Source organism: Colias croceus, chromosome Z (assembly GCF_905220415.1).
Source record: "Colias croceus chromosome Z, ilColCroc2.1".
In the NCBI taxonomy this organism is placed as follows: domain Eukaryota; kingdom Metazoa; phylum Arthropoda; class Insecta; order Lepidoptera; family Pieridae; genus Colias; species Colias croceus.
This window is the reverse complement of record NC_059568.1, coordinates 15,297,948-15,320,695: the sequence shown is the minus strand read 5'-3', so window position 1 is coordinate 15,320,695 and position 22,748 is coordinate 15,297,948. Positions and strand designations below refer to the sequence as shown.

Here is a 22,748-nt window from a genome sequence, read left to right as displayed (position 1 = left end):
CTAGAAATAATCTAACCATTTAATTAAGTCAATAATTATGAAAATGATATATGCCTTATCATTTAATACGTTGTACTGTTTACAGTCTACATAATGGGTAGGTAATAAATTGAAATGGCAAAAAACAGGTATTTAAACTTTAAGGCAGTGCTCATTGCGCATCGTAATAAACAAAACATGATCGTGCGTACGCGCCTTCTTTTTAGGGCTGGTTCATAGTAGATGTAGCTTATATGATAGGAACAGTTTATTGAGTGTTAAAATAGTAAAGATTTTCTAGATCAATTTGCATAGCAAATCAAATTAATGTAGAAAAGCGAAAGACGATAATTACATTATTTACCTTCTTATTAAATCCTAGATTTTTTTAAGTGAAACTTATTTAGGGCTTTGGCGCATTGAGAGTAAAATTTCAAGGTCGCGTCATGGCAATAACATAATCATTATAATCATTAATATCGTTACGTCCTGGAGATTTTGGTATCTTTGAATCATGCCAGAGAAGTTTCACTTCTAACACGTGTGCTTGGCACAGAAGTTCTTTTTTAATTCATGATTTGCCAGCGAACATGAGCATGTTTTAAATGTAAATTACATATAATATATTAAATGGGTGATAAAAAAACAAGGCGTAAGCAGCCCTGAAGGTAACGGCTCGTAAAAGTGTGCCAGTGGCAACGCGTAACGGTGACGTTCAACTCGTCTTGCCGCTGCGGCCGTGTCATCGACACTCGATCGGGCTGATTTACATCTCGCTAAGGAATGTTTCTATTTTTGTATACTATGCCTAGGGCTGCCACTTCAGAAAAAGTGGGACGACATTTTTATAGAATACAAAATTAAATTAATTTGTTAAGCTTATATATAAAATATAATTCTATGTGCACATCTTAAGCACAGATTAATAATTTATAAACAATACATAATCACAAAACTTCATTATTTCTCACAGACAAAATTTATATATCTCTCGTATTACCACTTTTTATGAATCGAATTTTTAACGGCCTCTAAACACCTGTACACAATGAATTGTTCCATAATCGACTTCTTAGCATATCATTATAATTTGTTTACTAGTACAACAATAAGCTGTTGGATTCTAAGCTTTATTCTCAAGGCTAGAAGATAACAAATATTTTAACCGATTAAAAGAATAGGCTTAGGAACAATAATTTATATCCGAAACGCGTTTTACTGCTAAAGTAATAGTAACCCAGAGACCTTATAATCTTTGCAATGAAACCAGCGCTTCTTGTGGTTTAAAGTGGGTATGCTAAATAGAGAGAAGCTGTCATTCAAGATATCTTGTGTTTATTGCGGGAGGTTTAGAGATGGAAGATAAAATACTTGCAATAATATGTAATTTATAATATGACATTTCATTTTGTGATGATTAATGGTAATCTTGATTCTTGGAACAGATTGGGGAGCTTTTCTATGCCACCGACATTTTACGCATATTAATCTGACGTGATTTAGTTAGGATGTACGTAAAAAAATGACTGCCAGTGATGTTTTTATATCAAGACACGACCGACACAATATGTTGTAACTAAAACTTTTTTTTTCAATACAAAATAGGCATGTTCTTCTAGATACTAATTTCTACAAAACAGAATAATTATTGTTATTCGTCACGTCATAAACCGGCAACCAAAACGAACTCTATCCTATTCCATTTTATTCCTATTATTCATGGCCCATGATGCTACGATCTGTGTCAGTATATCAAAGCCACCTGTGCCAAACACCTGACGCATCTACAGACGCGCGCGGCGCGATCGTACCGTTAGTTATACCAGTGATAAGCGAATGCCTATCATTAATTCCCGAAGATTATACTTTTTATTAGCAATCATTGATGTATTGTTGACTGCGTTGTTTGTTTTTGTTTTAATATGATTTTTGTTGTTGAAAAAGCAAAATTTATTTTTATTTCAATTAATTAAATCTATGGATATCCCATGTTTTTCAAGCATATTCCATATCTATTATCTACACCAAATAGGGACATAAAAAAATGTTAAACAGAAACTAACTAAAACTTTAAATTTTAATTTAACATTTAAGTTGCAATATGTACTGGCAAAAAATATGAATATGAATCACAGATATGAATATTTAAAATTCGAACATATTATGCACATGAGCGAGATGAACTTGAACTCTTTACGCTGTCACAGTCGAAGCAACTTTCCGCGGGAGAGAGTCGTGGGAGTGAATGACAATGACTCTTCCGCTTTTTCGACTCCATTCACGGCTCATGTGAAGTAATTTCTCGACGAAGAAAGTAAAAGTGGGTCAGTAGAAGCGTTTTCGTGCGGAAATACGGCGCATAACATTATGGATTTTCTCGTAATACCTACTGATAACTAAAATATTTTTCACAACTGTTGTTTTGTACGATAATGCTATATTTTATCGTTACTAAATTCTCGAAAAGTCGCAAAAAAGTATTGTGAGACCAATTCTAAAAAATATCACATTTAACAGTATTTAGAGGTCGTAAAAAGGTGATAAATGATAGATACTATAGCACACGGCTTTCCCTGTGCGTCTAGCATAAGATTTTATTGTTAAATGTATGATATAAAATTCTAACGCCCCACATGCATATATACAATAATACATTATTAATGAATCATACACATACCACAAAAGGGGATTCCATCGGGCGTCCAGCGTCCGTGATCATTGCAGATACGTCTAGAAGGGCCGAGCAGCTCGAAGCCCCTGTCACAGGTGTAGGTAACCACGGTGCCCTCGGTGTGCACCTCCTCCGAGAACGACACGGAGCAGTGCGCTGGCACTCCGGGGAAGCCGCATGATGATACGGCGGATGCTGGAATTAAATGTCATTTATTAGTTTACAAATGTAAGTCATAAGATATGGATAGAACCACAGATAGAACCAATTCGTTAAAATATTAAGCTAATTAAAAATAAATATGTAATGATATATATATGTATTTCATAGTCAATTCAGCAGACCCCTGTATCCTGTGCCTGTGACATTATATTATCTATGACCGCATTGACAATACGAAAAAAGATGCTTCAAACAAACTTAACATTGAAATCAATGTCGTATTTTTTAAAACACAATGATAGGAAATGAATCTCACAATGTAGCTTTGATGGACAACACGCAGTATGGGGAAGAGGCGAGAGGTTCTCTACTGGCTTTGAGATTGATCACATTGATGATCATGGTGTCTTTGCTGACGCTACACTTGAGGTCGTTGAAGGTGTTCCGGTGGGAACTGTCGGTGTCTGGAGGTCTGTTGGTCACGTACTGTATAGCTGCCTTGGGACTAGCCTTGTGTGCGGGTGCCGCTCGCTGCGGGGGCAGTGCGTTGCAGGTATTTGACGTTCAAATGTGATTTTTATACCATACTAAATATAATAAAAATTGTCGTATATGGCAGATTAAAAGTTAATTTCATATAGTAATAATGCGTGTGTTTGATTTTTTTTGCGTTCACGAATTAATGTAATTTTCTAAACATATGAATGTAATTGTTATGGTAGGATATACAAACTAAAAACATACTTAATAAGAAAATTAGCAATGCTTTTGCTATTTCTTCAAACACTACATTTTCGCACAAACCGGCTGTCATTTTCAGACCTATTTGTGTGGCGTTGGGTCTGCATTGATGGCGATCAACGCAGCGGTGTTGTGGCAACGGTGGCGCTACGCGGGTGAGCTGACGCGAGTCGTGGCCGAGTTCCTCGTGGCCTTGGGAGTACCACTGCGACGACAGATTCTCACGAAAGTGATCCTTAGTTCAGCTGTTTCCTTTACGCTCTTACTGGATCTAGCGATTGTCCCGTTTTTAATTAAATTTCGAAATATGAATCAGACCAAACATGGCTAACGAATATACTTAAGTACTCGACAGAAATATATTTTTCTAGATTTTTTTTTTCAATTTCCACTATGCACTCATATATATTTTTTTATCAGTTGCAAGCAAAAGTAACATTTTTTTCAACCAACGTAACGAACTGATTATTATCATAAATAATACAGTTATTAAATGTTATCTACCTATATACATCTTATATCCTGCCGGCTGTTTCTGCTAAGCCCCACATTGGACTCGTTTAACCCACCTCAAGTGACTAATGACGCACCGAAAAGGCAAGTGATTCAGATGAAAGTCGTGACAAAGAAAGGCATTGCATGACGAATTAGTTAACGCGTCATCAGCGTTCAGATTTCCGTGAAACCTCTCAAATTCGAAATGATCAAAAATATACCGTGGTGATTGAAATTAGCGAAAGCGCGAACGGTGGTAATGACTTGCTCCGGGTTTTATAGCCTCGGCGTCTCTTAACAAGCGTTCAGATTTTATTTATTCCTATTAAATCCTGATCTAATTATTCGGTTTGATTAGTGCTGTAAGCAGAAGTTATCAATGTTCAATATTGTGCTAGTGTTTGATATGGGTGTATGGATATTAATTATATTTTTAATTACCAATACTGGGACTGAGTGAAAATATAAACAAGTTTTAAATTTACATCGACAAATCACTGACAATTTCCTATTTAAAAAGCAAAATTTAAAACGATTCATACCAATACAATACAAGCTAAATGTTCTATTGAAAATACGCATAAAATATATTTCTCGAAATGCTATTTGCTTATTTCTCACCTCAATATACATATAGTGACAAAAGCTAGAACAATAAAGCTTAGTCACTTGGAAGCCGAGCTTTACAAGCTCCGGTCAGATGTTAGTGAAAGTTGACCCAATGCATGACTAAACAACATTGCTACAATGCAATGGTATACCCATTGGTATTCTTCATTCTAGTATATTTATTGACTTAACTATAGATCTAAGGGTGAAAATGCTTATTATAAGGATTCAGAAAACTATGCAACTATTTGTATTAGATACTGTATCTTATAAGTTTGTTAAAATTATTAATGAAGCGGGAGAAAATTAAAAATGTATGTATTGTGAACATAATTACAAAATATTTGAACAAATCTTTGACGAATATAACTTTGTCAATAAGGACTGTACGAAATTAAAAGAACATCAGTCTTGCCTTTTAAACAATAAACACTATGAATTTTAACTACAATACAACCTTGTGTCGATTAAGAACATCCTGGCTGTCAGTGATATGAAGTCGAAAGAAATGCAATAATGAGCGCTTATCTGTCACTAGAACGCAATTACGTAGACCAAGAAAGCGTGGTGACCCGCACGGCGCGCCTGCTACGAGCGGATTCAATTCAGTCTATCTAACTAATAACTGCGAAACTGTGTGAAAATTTGTTACTTGCCTTCATCTACGCTTTGTATAGCACAAAGGCTAATATAGATATGTACGTAATAGAAGACATGGTGCATAGGCTATGAAATGTGTTAGGTATCTTTATAGTTTGGTAATGATAGATAGGTATGTAACAATATTAATTATTCAATAATAAAATAGATAATCGCATGATTAATTATAAAGTCAACCATGCGTTTCCACAGTGATAAGTTTATAGTTTTAAAATAAACATACCTCACAATAACAATTTACCCCTCTGTAAATGCCGTCTAAAAGGATTTTGTTTGAACTGCGTATCGGTCGTTCACCTTTTATTGTTAACAACGTAAAAATCATGAGCGGTAAGAATTGAGTATACCAAGATAATATTATGTACCTACCTATTAACTTAGCGTCTTTTTTACACGCCCCTGCAGATAATCAAATTATTTTTTATTATCTGCTACCTAACTACAAACAAATTATTTTAAAATAAAATAAAAAATTAATAATCTATGAACTTTTTATAGACTACACTGAATGCCACTTCTACTAGTTTCTATTGCTCATCATAGCTACATATAGTTAGATTTCTCTCCGTTACACTGTTACCACAAACTATGTCACAATATACAATGTTAGTAAACGATTTCAGGCACCTGTTATCGCCGCGGTACAATGACCCACTATTTTTTAATTTAAATTTTTCACCTCGAGGTAGAAAGCTACGAACTTTAGCATTAAGCCTTTATTAATTGTGTGTCAGATCAATTTTATCTTGTTTTGTGATCATCGAAAAGATTAATGTCCCTACATTGAAATTGGACAGTTTTGTTTGGCGCATTGAATAAATTAAAATATATACGTGGGTGTTGTCGATTGTTGATTAAACATTATTATCATCGGGACGCGATGTTAGAAACACGTTTAGAGTGATAATTATTATGTTCCGTTAACAGAGTTGTTTTCGCATAGTTTTGGCAGGAGTTATTAGAAATTCCGTTGCTTACTGCTATACTGCTAACATTTTAATATAAATAAATGCCTATAAGTTGTAAATATGTAAATCGATTAAATTAACCTAATAAAAAGCATAGATAAAGTACTAATCTTTAAACATTCATTATCTTAGTTATACTTTATAGTTTATACGATAGCGCATAATTAAATGTCTATGTGTTAGTAATAAATATAATACACCTCATACATCATTAATAGGCTGTAATAAATGATATAGAACCGTACACGATACGTTATCTGTACGAATTCTACAAAAAATAGGTATGTTAATATAACCTCCCTTTATTCTGAATATCCCCATACAATCATCGGGTCTTCCACGCAGGCCTTCACAGGCCTCGGGGTAACTGTTCGGGGCGACGGCCCCTTTCAGTGGTGGCAACGCCGCCTGCAACTACAGGCGGGGCACTGGGTGGGACCTATAGTGGTCCGAGGTGTCGTGTCCGGGAGGTGTCCTGCTGCAGTGCGATCGAGCCCGCGTGTATCGCGGGCGATCTGCTAGCTGCTGCAGGGAGGAATGTCCGTGGGTGAAGCCACCCGCCGCTTAGCGAGGTCGAGCCCGCCGGCGAGGTGCCGGGAGGCGCCCATCAGCCAGCGGCGAGGAAGCGGTCGTGTCCTAGGAGACTAGGTCACGTGGTAGGCCTCTTATGTCCGGCGGTCTCCGATGGTATGGCGCGATGCCCTGCAAATGCTGGGATCGCGCTCCGTCGGCGCGCGCGAACATAGAGGAACTCAGGCGACGAACGAAGTCGTCCAGGCTCTCCATGCGCAGGTCCCTGGAGATGACCTGATTCCGTACGAAGCGTGGTGCTCCGGAGATGGTGCGGAGCGCTAGCGACTGCTGCGCTCGCAGCGACTTGCGGTCTGTCTCTTTGGTTAACGCGAACCACGCTGGGGCCGCATAGGTGAGTCGCGTGCGAACGTACGCCTTGTAGATGCACAGCTTCGTACGGAGAGGCAGGTGAGATGCTAGCATGGGGCGGAGTATGTTCCGCACGGCACGCGTCTGGGCAACTACGTTCTTCACATGGGGCCGCATCGAGAGCGTCTTGTCAATGGTCACACCAAGGTACTTGGCCGTCGGTGACCATTCGACGTTCTCGCCCATGAGAGACACCGGGGGCGGCAGAAGGCGCGCCCGCCCGATGGAAATCGCCTGAGTTTTACCCACGTTGACCTTGAGTCTCCAGTCCTCCAGCCATGAGGGAAGCGCATCCAGTGCTCGCTGCATCTTTACCGATGCGTGCTTGGCGTTCAGCGAGGTGGTGATAAACGCAGCGTCGTCGGCATACAACGCTAAAATAGCTCCGCCAGCGACTGGAATGTCGTCCGTGTACCTGCTATAGCAGACGGGCGACAGGCAGCTTCCCTGGGGCACACCGGCTCGGATGGGGCGCTCTGTGGACAAAGCGTCTTCAACCGCCACTTGAAAACGCCTGTCTTGCAGGAAGGTGGCCACAGTCTTAACTACTCGACGCGGAGTAGTAGACGTGGACAGCTTGTAGATGAGTCCGGTGTGCCAGACGCGATCGAACGCCTTCTCCATATCAAGAAGTACTGCGACTGATTGTTCTCGCTTGTTGTAGGCGGTAGCGAGGTGGTGCAGTACTCTCGTCACTTGTAAAGTGGTGGAGTGTTCGGCGCGGAACCCGAACTGTTCGTCGCGTGGCTGAAGGTGGGGCGTAATGTGCAGCAACAGTAGTTTCTCGAAGACTTTCGAGGTCGAGGACAGAAGAGTGATGGGGCGATAGCTCTCAGGCAGCATGATGTTCTTGCCTTGCTTGGGAATCAGGATGACTCGGCCGAGCTTCCACGGGGATGGAAAGTGCCCGGTACGGAGGATTCCATTGAAGAGCCGCGTCAGCGTCGCGATGGCTCGCGGGGGTAGGTGACGCAGCGCTTCGTTGGTGACTCGGTCGGGACCGGGGGCTTTGCGCAGTTTAGTTCGGCGAATCATCCTTTGGACTCGACCAGGGGAGAACACGACGGGATCTTCTGTCGGCGGTATCGGCAATTCTAAGTAGTCCATCACATGTCGCTTGATGGTCTCTACGTGCTGCACATTCGCAGTCGGATTAGGCGTAAACTGCTTCTCCAGGAAGTCTGCGAAAATCTCCGCTCGATCCTCGGCGCGGTAACGTGGGGTTCCGTCACCGGCCATGAGGGGTCTAATCGGAGAGGGCTTCCTGGAGAGCTGGCGGCAAAGGCGGTGCATGCCGGACCAGTCATCGCCGGCTCGCTCGATGGCGGTGTGCCAAGATTCGACTGCTACCGTTTCCAGTGCGTCTGATATCTTGGCTGCCAGGGCGTTCAGCCGCGTCTTCATGGCCGGGCATCGCAGGTTTTGCCATAGTCTACGCAGCTTCCTCTTCTCCTCTAACATCGCTAGTATGTAGGCAGGAAGCTGGGGTTTTCTACGAGTAGTTGCAGCATCGAGTCTGGACTCTTGAAGCGCATTGGACATGACTGCGCTGAGGTCCGTTGCGAGTCGATCGACGTCTGCAGGGCTCTCTACTCTAAAGGACGGCGAGTGTTCGGCCATGTGTTTGGCGAAGATTCTCCAGTCCTGGCGATGCTTTGGAGAAGGCAGCGATGTCGTCAATGGAGTCATTGTCAGCGTCAGGAGGACGGCTTGGTGGTCGGAAATGAGGTGGTCATCCAGGACGTCAAGTGACGGTGCGGCAGCGAGGCCGCGGGCTACTGCTATGTCGATGACGTCCGGAGTGTGGGCTGCACAGTACGGGTAGTGCGTTGGGACCTCTGGTCCTAGCACTTCGTAGCCGTGGCGATCTGCATCGTCCAGTAGGCGTCTACCGTCCGGGCTCACGGTGTTGGAGTTCCACGCCGTGTGTTTTGCGTTGAAGTCGCCAGCGAGGATCGTGGGCAGTGGCGAGTCCAGCAAGGTTCGGACATCAGCCACTGCCAGTCGATTTTGCGGCGGCTTGTAAAAGGCGAACACACGGATGGGCTGGCGGTCTATGCAGATTTCTACGCCGAGGGCGTACGACGACTGCAACTGAGGTACTGGCAGCAGTTGGTGGATGAGGTTCCGACGGACCAGGACTGCTAATCCCCTGTAAGCAGTCCCGATCGGCGAGGTGTGGTCCTCCCGGTAGACATAGTATCCGGAAACCTTCAACTTGTCTGCTGGTCTGAGGTGTGTCTCGTTTACCAGGCCGATGTCCACCTGACGCTGGGAGAGCAATGTTTTAAAGAGACGGGCTTTTTGAGTTGAGAGCCCGTCGGCATTCCAAAAGGCGATACGGAGCTCAGCCATAAGAGGCGCAAAGCTCCGCGATACATCCCAAGATCAGCGGTACTGGGTCACGCTGCTCTTGGATGGCTATCAGCACCTGGTTAAGGGTGCTGATTACTTTGGTCAATCGGGGGTCCAGTGGCAATACTCGCTTCGCCTTCGTCCCCCGTACGGGGGCGGCGACCACGGTGGGCTTGGACGTTTTGCTACGCTGGGTAGGTTGCGGCGCGGCGGGCGGCGCAGAGCTTGGCCTAGAGGTGGGTGCTGCAGGCGGTACACTAGGCGGTGCAGTGACTGGCGCTGCAGTAAGTGGCGCGGAAGGCTGTGCAGCTGGGGGCCGCTTTTGTGTGCGTTTGCCACGTTTACGGCGGCGTTTGCCCGGCGGCCCTGGCTGATTGGCGGCAGCCATGAGCGAGCCAGGTGCATCGACTTCTGTTGCGGGCGCACGGGCATTTGTGGCAGTCCGTGCGACGGTGCCTGCTCGGCGGTTGCGCGTCTCCTTTCGGAAGATGGGGCAGTTCGCATTATTAGCCGTGTGGGCGCCGCCACAATTGGCGCACGTTGGTGGTTCCTCGCGCGGACGTTGACACTCCTTCGCCGAGTGGTTCTCACCGCACCGCACACAGGCTATTGGCCGGTGGCAGTTTTGGGAGGAGTGCCTAAATTGCTGGCAGCGATGGCATTGCGCGGGCCCCTTTCTGCCGCGCCAGGCCTCAATAGTGATCCCAGGCATACAGAGCAGTTCGCTCACCTCATAAATGCCTGGGATGAGATCCGGGGTCCGCTGCAATTGCGCGAACATTAAACAGCCCGGCCTACCTGGACGAGCGGGGATTGCGCGCACGTGCTCTGGGATGAACCCGAGCTCTCGCAGCTCTGTCTCCACTAGTGCCGGTTCTGTGTTAGCCGGCAGGCCGCGGATCGCTACTTTTACGCTTCTTTCAGCGGGCAGCGAGTAGCAAAACCAGGAGATTCCGGTATTGCTCTCCAGTTGCGTAAGGTAGCGCTGGATGAGTCGGAACTCCTGGTCCGTCTTTGGTATGAAGCGGACGCCCTTGCCAAATGGACGTCCGTTTGGGGTATGCCCGAGGACCTTCTTTAACTCTCTAAAGTGGGTGGGCCAGTCGGGCAGCGTCTCCACGATAAGCGGGGGGTAGCGGTTGGGCTGTTTGGTGGGGGGCGCGGCGCTTGTGGCGCCGGCAGCAGCAGAGGTGGAGGCATAGGCAGTAGTGTCGGTCGCAGTCGAGGTAGAGTTGGTCGCGGCGGGCGCAACGGCGGCGGAGGAGGTGGAGGGTGTAGGTGCTGGGGATTTTTGAGACGCGGCCACGTTCGCGTATGAAGTGCCGGTTGTCCCGGTTTCCATAGGAGAACCCGGTGACATCATCGGCATATTCAGCGTAGGCGGAGACGAGGATGCTGTGATGGCTTTCTCTCCTACTCTATGTGGAGGGGAGGGAAAGCGTCCCACGGGAATACCCGGTAAAGGGGCGGGGAAGCGCGGAGTGCGCGGCAGTGGTGCCTGTGCGGCGCGCTTCAAAGTGCCCGGCATTAGAGTGGCGGTGCATGCCGGGACCTGTCGACGGCTCGGTGTGATCGAGCGAGCACTTGATGTAATAGATTCGGTGGATCGGGCCGGCGACAACGTCAGTGGACTCGCCAGGAACGATTCATCGCCAGCTCCTGACTGAGGTTCCGACACCAACACAGGAAGCCGGCCGGTTGCAGTTGAACGGGCCACAATTGCGGCCTGGCCGGAAGCGGCAATGGCGTCCAGGCCCATTTCAAGTGCGGCAACCGACCGACTATAGACCCTGCGGCCCAGTGCGCGCGGACGAGTCGCGCGTCGCTGCGGCAGCGGCGGCACGCTCGGCGGCGGCATGACTGTAGGATGTGTTTATTTACATCCGGGGTTGCAATCGCAACTTTTAAAATTTCATAATTCAGAAATAAATAAATTATTTATTTCTGAATTACCAAATTATTCAATTAATTGATTTTAATTAATCAATTAATTAATTATTTATTGATCAGCGAGCAGAACGCTGAGAACGAGACCAAACGACCAAGAACAAACAACCAACGAATTCCTGAAAAGTCCCTCGCTATATCCCCATACACAGAATCACAGACCCTTATTAATACTGGAAAACATTTCGATAGCGCGATTTAAGGGAGCTTAGTGCCATCTAGTTTGTTTGCCTCATATAATGTAAAGCCCTCCGTGATGCCAAAGCCTGGAACTGTACACGAAGCGTCTTTTATTTCTGTATAAGTTCCTTTAAAACTGAATTTTTTATAACGGAATGTTATAAAATATACCCAGTGACCCCAGATGGTTGAATTGTTTATAACCTCTCTTTAAAAACAAAATCACTAAAAATAAACCGAACATTAACAATTAGTTCATTATCATTCATTCAAACAGAACAACTAAAATTAACGATTAATTATATTAATTCAGCTATTTACGATTCAATCGAGTTATCATCGATGCTAATTCGTTTAATTTACATATCAAGCTCAACGTATACGAGATGTTTGGTCGAGCGGGTCAAATGGCGACCCAGTTGTAAGGTTGGGCGGGAAAACGTGAACGGTAATACCATGTAATATTATAGCTTCACGTAAACCACTGCCGTTGGTACAGCTACGGTCGTTCAGTGTGTGTAAGTGTGTTGTATTTCCCGTAATTATATATTTATGGCTCAAAGATAAGTTAAATAGAAAAACCCTTGTTCTTAAGAAAAGCTTAACTTAAGTTATATACAAAGTAACAGAAATATTTTATACTTATTTAGGTATTTAGCAATCACTTTGATTTCTGAATGCAACAATGTGATAAATCGTCTGCTTTATACGATCAACCTGTATCAAATCTTTTAATCTTAGATGCATTAAACACCTCTGCACACTAGCCAATTATCCACTTACCAGACTTCGATAGTATTTTCCAATTATCAATACAAGTTATGCCACGCGAATTTCATCTATATATAATGAATAATAGAGATCATGGTAATAGGTGTGCACGTTTTTGCAACTCTGAGAAAGCGCTTTCTCGAATCACGCCTACTTAGTGTCATATTGCGTCAGTCCGTACCTTTTGTAGTTTTCTTGAGGAAAGTCATCAATTGAGATGGTGCTGTTTGTACATAATTAATAGATATGAAAGTGTGCTCGTTTGTCTGTCCTTACTGCAATTAAACTACGTAGATACTGATAATAGGTGAGATAGCATAAAGAAAAAAGTAAATTATTATGAGGGCTGTACATCTAAGTCTTTAGGAAATTAAACTGGTAATAAAATTAACTGCGTTAAAAACAACCGACTTCAAAAACGGAAAAGTAAAAAATAAAAAAGATTTGATATTATTAATTACTACATATTATTTAGATGTGCTATTTATTAAATAGGTTTGATGTCGGTGCACGGGCTTAATACTAAGTGCTTAGTGTTTGGCACCGACTTCAAACCTATTTAATAAATAGCACATCTAAATAATATGTAGTAATTAATAATATCAAATCTTTTTTTATTTTTTACTTTTCCGTTTTTGAAGTCGGTTGTTTTTAACGCAGTTAATTTTATTTAATACTTTTTAGTGTAATTTTCAACACGAATCAAACGAGCCCAAACTCGATAAAGTTGAGTCAATATATTACTGAGTTCCTATGGCCACCTTCCGATTCCATCATCAAATCAGCTCTATGTCATGATAATGTTTCATCGCTATCCAATTTACACACTTATACAAAATTTCAGCTCAATCGGTTACCGGGAAGTGAATCAAAGTTACTTGCTACATTCCAATTAAGTCATCGAGTACAGACAAAAATGCTCATAAAATAAAAACTACTGGGCCTAGCCGAATAAAATTTTTATGGGACCAATTCGACACCATCCTGCATCGAACAAAAAAAGAATCACGTAAATCGGTTCAGAAACCTCGGAGTAATCGGTGTACATACATAAAAAAAAAAAAAAAAAAAAAAATATACCGGCCGAATTGATAACCTCCTCCTTTTTTTTGAAGTCGGTTAAAAACTTTAAAACATTTTGTACATAACATGTACACTGATATAAAAGTGAGCTACGCTATACGGCATACACTCCATTGTAAAGATTGCTCCGTAATCCCATTTCATAGGTGATCTAGCGGACGACATTCTCTAACCGTTACCCACATCTTACAATGCGCAGTTACTTTACGTATAATCCAATTGCCTCCAATAAATGAAGTAATGTACGCCGTTTTTATGTAAGACATAAAACTGAGATGATCATGCGAAAGTTGTAACGGTCTATTACAGGTTCAAGGAAGTTAACAATATATAGACGTCAGTTTGTCTCGTATTGTTCGACTTTTTTGTTGTTTGTATATATGTATTTATATAATATATAAAGGTGGTATATAATGTATCTAATCTTCAGTACGTACATACTGAAAGTTGATATTTTTAAATATTGTAGAAATAAATATAAATTTATGAAGAATAGAAAAAATCATTTGAATGCCTTAAAACCAAAAATATGAAATCCATTGTAGAAATAATTTAAAAAATTCAAACTACTTGATATAATACTGAATTCTTTTCTACTCTTTAAAACACTATTAAATATATAAGGGTCTAAACTTAGGTATTTATGTGGCTAGTCTTTATAAAAGTTCATGGATTTCTTAAAGATCAGAAGTATTTTAAAGTAATAGAACTTATTTCATGAATAATATTCTTAAAAATACTAAATAAGGCCCTTCGAATGAATTTATAAATTGGTATGGTCAGATTTAAATTAAATTTTACTGAAATTTAAAAATAAATATGAAATTTATAATATAAAAAACATAACTTCAAAGTTCAGGCTCATCTTCGCAATTATTAACATTATATTACATAGGTTAAATTACTATTTATTTATTGAATAATTAATCGAAGTTTAAAATACTAAAAACATGTTTTAATGATAAATTCAAATAAATGTCTTCATAAACAAAGATAATAATGAATTAGTTCTTTCAATTTAATTACGTAAATTAAGTAACAATTTGCTTCTTTGCCCAGATATTATATAAATAACTTTAAAACTTATGTAAAAAATAAAAATATAATAGCTACCAGAAAAAGACCACACCTGTTCGAGTCCCTGAAATGTTGATTTCCCAATATGTTCTTTGGAAAATGACTTTAATTTACTTTCGTTTCTTAGCATCAGATAACACATTTTGTTTGTTTAGATATATAAGAATTTAGTGTAGCTTAAAAGTTATACTTCTATACATACTTCTACACTATAATTATCTCCAATATTATAATTTATAGTTATTTACTCTTTGTCTTTGAATGTTTTTACGTATCAATATTAAAATAAAGCAACATATTCAATTCAAGATTGTCTTGGACACGGTTAAGTTGATCAAATTAACCGTTATCCACAACATATTATGGTCAATTAACACATACGTTGTAGACCACTGCAAGCAACGAAACGATTGAGTACATTTGACATTACCTTTTTCTTCTGAGTCATCATATTAATATTATAAATACGAATTTTGATGAAAACTAGATAAAGAGTATAGACTAGCCATTATTGTGCATAACACTAATGCACTTTCTATACCAATTTTTTCATAGGTCTATGGACTGGAAGATCCGATACAAAACATAAGACATTGTAGGTATAGGTATATACATTCAACTTATAGGTACCGTGTAGTTTTAGTTTTACGTTATGGCTAAATGATAAATAAATAACTATATTATAATATTAGAGAAAAATAGCGAGTAATCAAAACTTTCACCCCACTGGATAGATTCACTTTTACTTCTCAACTATAACAAAATGTTCATCTACTTTATATCAACAGACGACACAAAAAGCTGATTTAAATATATGTACTATGTAGTAGCTAATTGTAATGACCCAAATATATATTGTGATCTACACACAACGTTTACAAACATTTTACGCTATTAAAAAATGTAGTTTCAAATTAAAATGTTCTATAAATTCTAAATAATACCTAGTCAATATTAATCGCTGTATAATTTTCCAAACGATGTAACTGTATGAACATTTTATTTATTGTTATAAGTACCTATAATTGCCTGTGATTTTTTATATATAGTTAACTATTTTGTTAACTTTACTATAATAGGAAACATACATCTTACTATGAATAATAGCAAACTGAATCAAACAAACAAACTGTTTAAACTCTAGCGAGGATACGCCTGAGGGCACATTGTGTGGAATAAAATTAACTGCGTTAAAAACAACCGACTTCAAAAACGGAAAAGTAAAAAATAAAAAAGATTTGATATTATTAATTACTACATATTATTTAGATGCGCTATTTATTAAATAGGTTTGATGTCGGTGCACGGGCTTAATACTAAGTGCTTAGTGTTTGGCACCGACTTCAAACCTATTTAATAAATAGCGCATCTAAATAATATGTAGTAATTAATAATATCAAATCTTTTTTATTTTTTACTTTTCCGTTTTTGAAGTCGGTTGTTTTTAACGCAGTTAATTTTATTTAATACTTTTTAGTGTAATTTTCAACACGAATCAAACGAGCCCAAACTCGATAAAGTTGAGTCAATATATTACTGAGTTCCTATGGCCACCTTCCGATTCCATCATCAAATCAGCTCTATGTCATGATAATGTTTCATCGCTATCCAATTTACATACGTATACAAAATTTCAGCTCAATCGGTTACCGGGAAGTGAATCAAAGTTACTTGCTACATTCCAATTAAGTCATCGAGTACAGACAAAAATGCTCATAAAATAAAAACTACTGGGCCTAGCCGAATAAAATTTTTATGGGACCAATTCGACACCATCCCGCATCGAACAAAAAAAGAATCACGTAAATCGGTTCAGAAACCTCGGAGTAATCGGTGTACATACATAAAAAAAAAAAAAAAAAAAAAAAAATATACCGGCCGAATTGATAACCTCCTCCTTTTTTTTGAAGTCGGTTAAAAAAGTTCTAAGCATGCCTCACGGATTGGGTCACGCACGCGCCAAAGAAGGTATCACGACTTCACAAACTATACATATTTTGAAGTACCTGAAGAGCAGAATGCAGTAAAAAATTTGAAAAGTATCAAGAAGTCTAAGTTTAACTAAAATATAATATCCGTTTAGTTAAAAATTGTGTGAAATTTAAAATACTAAAAAACATGTAATGATAAAGTCAAATTAATGTTAATATTTTTAGGGTTCCGTACCGAAAGGGTAAAACAGGACCCTACTACTACTGAGACTTCATAGTCTGTCTGTCTGTCTCAAGGCTGTATCTCGTAAATCCTGATAGCTAGAAAATTTAAAAAAGGGGGCGTTCCCATAGTACGGGACCCTTAGTGCACGAGTCCGACTCGCGCTTGGCCGGTTTTTTTAATATTATTCAGAATAATAAGATAAACTCTTAAAATAAAAATTGTTACCGACCCTTCATAAATGTACACAGTTTGAATTAAATCTGTCTGGTGAAGTGGGTCAAATTTGAGTCTAAAGCAGTTGTTTTCATACAAACGTACAGGTGAAGCTAATATACATAAGCGTGTTGAAAACGATACAATTTTGATCCAATAAACAAGGTAAAAAGGTAGAACTATTCCATTACCATAAACTCCTCAATGAAACATCTATTTTAAAATCGCTTCAAAAATATTCAATTGTTACCTTCTGTATGTAAATGTAAATTAAATTGGAAGGTGTTGGAAATGATGTTAATGACCTAATAACAACTTTGGCAACTTCCCTTAGAAATCTGACCTGATTTGTGGAACGACCTCTACGTATGAAGAAATGTTAAATAATAATTGCCTCAGAGATTCTTGTAAATAGATTACAATATGGTTAACACGTATTACTTTCAATAGCTTAGGATTATAATTGTGTATAATTCGCTTCCAAAAACATCTCCTATTTGATAACGTTTTTTTTAATTGTTTTACCTCTAGATTATAATCATTTATCTTCAATTTCATATTAAAAAGCAATTCTAATAAAATATGAAGGTGCCTATTGGCACTAAACGAGATAAGAAAATTCTAAGAGCTCAAAAAAATTTTCTTTATCTATATCTACTAATATTATAAAGCTGAAGAGTTTATTTGTTTGTTTGAACGCGCTAATCTCGGGAACTACTGGTCCGATTTGAAAAATGTTTTCGGTGTTAGATAGCCCATTTATCGAGGAAGGTTATAAGCTATATATCATCACGCTTCGACCAATAGGAGTGGAGCCAAGGGGGTGAAACCGTGCGGAGCAGCTAGTGATATATAAAATCACGACTCTTTCCTTTCTCAACTTCTAAAAATACAAATATTTAAGACACACATATAAAAACAAAATTTCAACTTGAGTATCGTTTCAGCTCGTAATAAATAGTTTAAAGTTGGTACATTTTCAACAAAAAGTAACCATTTTATATCATCTAAATTGCTAGACAGTTTTTTTTTTAAATATATGAAGTTAATGACGCAAAGGCTGCACGTATGTGGCCCAGGTCTCTCGTGAAGGAATGCAGCCTCATTACCTAACTTTCACTTTATACCTTTTTATTGCTTTTTTCACACGTTTTTGTCACATTTAATAGCGTTAAATTTAGACGTCGTTAGGTTTTTTGCGATGTAAAAGTCTAAAGCGTAAATAAACAACGTAATACAGACGGTACTAAAAGTTAAAAAGATTTAATAACTGTTTCATTGATTGAATAATGCACACAATATTACTAACTAGTTGGTCTTAGCGTGATGATATTGATGATATAGCCTTCATCAATAAACAGGCTATCCAACACCGAAATATTTTTTCAAATCGGACCAGTAGTTCTTAAGATTAGTGCGTTCATACAAACTCTTCAACTTTATAATATTAGTATAGATATAGATGGGCTTAAAACGGTTTGTATTTACTCTAAGTATGTACAATAATGTTATGGACTAACTCTTACTGTGTTTAAAAGGATGGACCAATATACAAAATCGAAGGTAATTTACTAAAAGCAGGCACGACTGTAAAACTATCCCATAATGCATTTACACACATAAAAACTACATTCCTTGAACGTCAGAATGATTGCCGCACCCTATACAACTCATCCTAATGCTACATTTTTTGTTACAACACAAGCTTAAGCGATTTTTTTCAACAAATTCTTAACAATAGGCCTGTATCATTTTGATACATTCATCCTTCTATAGTTTTAGAATATTATACCGAATTAACGATTTGAAAAAATAAATGCAATTCGCTATTACTCTGTAAGTATAAACTTTAACGAAATATTATAATATGATAGATGTTACATAAAAATGTAACTATTATCTGTACTAAGAAAGAAAGAAATAATTAATTCATGCTCCAACTTAAAAATGAAAAGTACAAAATTGTAATACCTACTTGTAAATAAATAAATAAAAATTAGCAGTAATTATATATAATATAGCCGTATCATCAAAGTAACTTGTAAAGCTTGCAAAGGTAATATCGTGAAGAAAACAAATATTTAGTTATTAAGTATTTAATAAACGTTGTTAATAATTTATATGTACTACTAGCTTACCGCCCGCGGCTTCGCCCGCTTTCCCTAAAACGATTTGAGATTTAAACTATCCTATCTCTCAAGTTGGATCGAATTGTACATGGTGTGCGAATTTTATTATAATGGGTTACGTGGTTTAGGAGTCCATTAAGGACAAACATTGTGACACGAGATTTATATATATTAAGATAATTTATTACAGTAACATTTGAGCAAATAAACATGGTAGCAAAGCGGATGGGGACTAACTTCCGCTGCAGGGAGGGGAAGCCCAAAAACTTATAAATTTATAATCGTACAACACATGTCATTTTTAGGGTTCCGTACCGTAGGTTAAAACGGGACCCTATTACTGAGACTTCGTTGTCTGTCTGTCTGTTGCCGCTATAACAAGAAATAAAAAATATATATATTAAGGACCCCCCTAGTACGGGAACCCTTCGTACGCGAGAGTCTGACTCGCACTTGGCCGGTTTATTTTAAGAAAATTATCACACATTTCGTATTGTATACGAGGCACCTACTGTAAATCATGTGTTTGATAATTTAATAGATAATAATATAAATAATCGGAGTAAAAGTATAAGGACTCGTAAATCTACACACACCGGCACAATTAGCGGAACAGAAACCTATACGCGAGAACATCATCTGGGATTTGAACGAATGGCAGCAGGTTCTCTTTACTGATGAGTGCAGAGTTCTTTTAAAACAGATCGATTGGAGACAGCGAATATGGAAACACAGAATAGAACGCCAAATATAGTCTAATTTTGAACACACAGTGGCTTATGAGCCCAGACGAATGGAAACCGTAGGTAATCAGAGCAAGAGGGGGAAACACTCGTTATTAATTTTAATTTAATTTTATTGTCAAATCATTTAATGCTTACTTTTTTATTTTTTTGTGATGGTTCATAATCATGTAAAAATTTCACTTATTTCAAATTTCTTTATTTTTCAATAAAAAATAACGAAGACTTTTCAAAGTCGTTGTTAAAAGACGTTAATCAACTTGTTATTTTGTGTCTAATTACATTTTCGTCAAATATATGCGTTATTATCTCATAGTCTCACTTTTTTTTCTGTTCCGCTAATTGTGCCGGTGTGTAGGTTGTTTTAAAAAAATATTGTAGCATTTTCACAATAAGAACTGTCAAAAAAGTAGTCTGTATGTGTAAATTAAGGTGTAAATGTAATCTGTATATGTAAAAATATTTTCAGTTCATCCTATCATTAAATTAAAGCGTGTAATACCTATTTAAAAATATGATCATGCTAGCTTTCAGCCCGCGGCTTCGCACGCGTTTTCAAAGAAAAACCCGCATAGTTCCCGTTCCCGTGGGATTTCCGGGATAAAACCTATTACATGTGTTAATCCAAGTTACACTCGATATGTGTGCTAAATTTCATTGTAATTGGTTCAGCAGTATTTGCGTGAAAGATTAACAAACACACACACATATGACATACACATCCTCACAAACTTTCGCATTTACAATATTAGTAGGATGGTAGAAATAAGAGGGTCAAATATCTACTCAAAATGTTTATCTAATATCTACTCAAATAAACGTATAAAATATCATGCACAATACGTATATCACTACATATCAACGCACATTATATTGTCAAGGTTTAATGGTCCGCCCCGGCTTCGCCCGTGGTACATATTTCTCAATAAACGGTAGCCTATGTCCTTTCTCGGGTATCAAAATATCTCCATACCAAATTTCATGCAAATAGGTTCAGTAGTTTAGGCGTGATTGAGTAACAGACAGACAGATAGAGTTACTTTCGCATTTATAATATTAGTATGGATTATTTGGCTGATATTCTAAAATAAACGGATTAGACGTTAGATAATTCACGCATTACAAACGCATGTAGAATAACCATTTGTACCAAGTCATAATCATCTTAGGTACCATGCAAGCGCAATAATATAGTCTTTCCTACATTACACGTGGGTAAATAAAAACAAATTAGTGAAGCAGTAAGTGTATTGCCCGGCGATGCACGCGATGCAAACGGAATTAATTTTTCCATCTCGAAAGTCGAAATATAAAATATTATACTATGAGGGTATCTTTATATGTTCCAACACGACACCTCGTGGTTAAGTATGTAAAGTATGTACATTAATATTAACGTAAAACGCACAATAGATACGAAAATTCATAGTAAAAGCACAGATTACTACGTGTAAAAGCATAAATTTCAACAATACAGAGAGAAAATCGTCGTAGGTTTATAAGATTGCTCTGAAAGTGGATCATCTCAACGCGAGAATTTTTACGTAGTAATTAAATAAATCGTTACATACCTTGCAGTAGAACGAAGACAGCAGAAAAATATAGTCCATCCATGATCAGGCGTAGTTCACGTTAATTTCACACACGTGGTTCGTATCCGTTGAAAAGTAAGGTCATGGCGCGTGCAGTACTCTTGGAAGATCGTGTTCGACTGAGGTGAGGTCTGTCTGTACGGGTCACGGTGCGCTGCGGAAGTGCGGACAAGTGCGCCGGCGCATCGCAGGTAGGACCACAGAGTAGAGCAGTACGGTAGGCAACGCAGGCCACAGAGTAAGTATACGCTGAAAACTTTCGCGTGCCTAATAATAAATTACAATCGCCCGCGTCGGTCGCGTCGCGTCACTCGCCCGTAGTACGTGTTATGCGTTACAATAATTATTGTCATCTACATAATATATCTGGCTATTGGGCCAGTGGGTGAATACATTTATTATTTATGATTGTAATTATGCGTGTCGTTTAAACATGTACAGAGTATTTAGTTAAATGTAAATATTTGTTCATGCTTTGTAAACGTAAATAATGAAAAAATTATATTAAATAGAAATAAAATATAATACTGAATACTGATCTTATGAACTCACCTTTTTATAAATTTCGTGTGTCCAAATCATTATATCTGTATTTTTCGTAAGTAGATAATAAATAATATTTTTATTTTTTTAAATTATTGTATGTTTAATGTAGTGTTTATATAATATTACATGCGTGTTAAAATAATTATATCCAATTTCTTAATTAATAAAATAATAAGCAATAGATTTTCGTACAAAATTTTGAATTTGTTTCATTTTTCATTTTCCGAACGAACGCAGTCATAATATCCTCACAAGAATAAAATTCTAATAAATTACCCGCATTTATTCTTTTATTTTTTAATGTCAACTTAAGTAACCCATTACATTATATTATTTTAGAATAAGTCAATTGTAAAGTTTTTTTTTAATATAGTTCATACAGTCATACACACCCGTTGAACTCTTTTGAATGAAAAATAGACTAGATATTTTTAATTTGTGATGTTTTAAATGGATTGTATGTATTTTTTAAGTAATAAGTAAGTATTTTCAGGTGTTTTTATGAAATAGAATAATTAAAATATTTAGAAACGTCATGCGTTAAATATCACGAAATAATAGTGAAATTCCGGCCTTATACGAAACATTGAGGCCGCCATAGAACCGATAATGGTCTCACAGAACCAAAAATGATATGAATGCCCCACAAATAACTTTGACAAAGAGTCATTGAGTAAAAGTGGATGGATTAATTTTAGGTGTCGATTTCCTGTAGAGAAATAGACACT

General features: G+C 38.5%; 2 protein-coding genes across 2 annotated transcripts in view; one reads left to right on the top strand and one right to left on the bottom strand.

Annotated features, from left to right (window-relative positions):
• LOC123705581 (sushi, von Willebrand factor type A, EGF and pentraxin domain-containing protein 1) overlaps positions 1 to 21,622 on the bottom strand; it is a 38,377-nt gene extending 16,755 nt beyond the window's left edge. The window contains exons 1-2 of the mRNA XM_045654435.1: positions 21,454 to 21,622; positions 2,657 to 2,845 (exon numbers count right to left, since the gene is read on the bottom strand). Of these exons, the coding sequence (XP_045510391.1) occupies positions 2,657 to 2,845; positions 21,454 to 21,496 (232 nt within the window). The 5' untranslated portion in view covers positions 21,497 to 21,622. The remainder of the gene's footprint in view (positions 1 to 2,656; positions 2,846 to 21,453) is intronic.
• On the top strand, positions 3,099 to 3,890 carry LOC123705311. The gene is made up of 2 exons (XM_045654045.1): positions 3,099 to 3,365; positions 3,633 to 3,890. Exons 1-2 carry the CDS (start codon positions 3,108 to 3,110, stop codon positions 3,882 to 3,884), a joined length of 510 nt encoding a protein of 169 aa, XP_045510001.1. The 5' UTR covers positions 3,099 to 3,107; the 3' UTR covers positions 3,885 to 3,890.
• Positions 21,623 to 22,748: the final 1,126 nt, after the last annotated feature.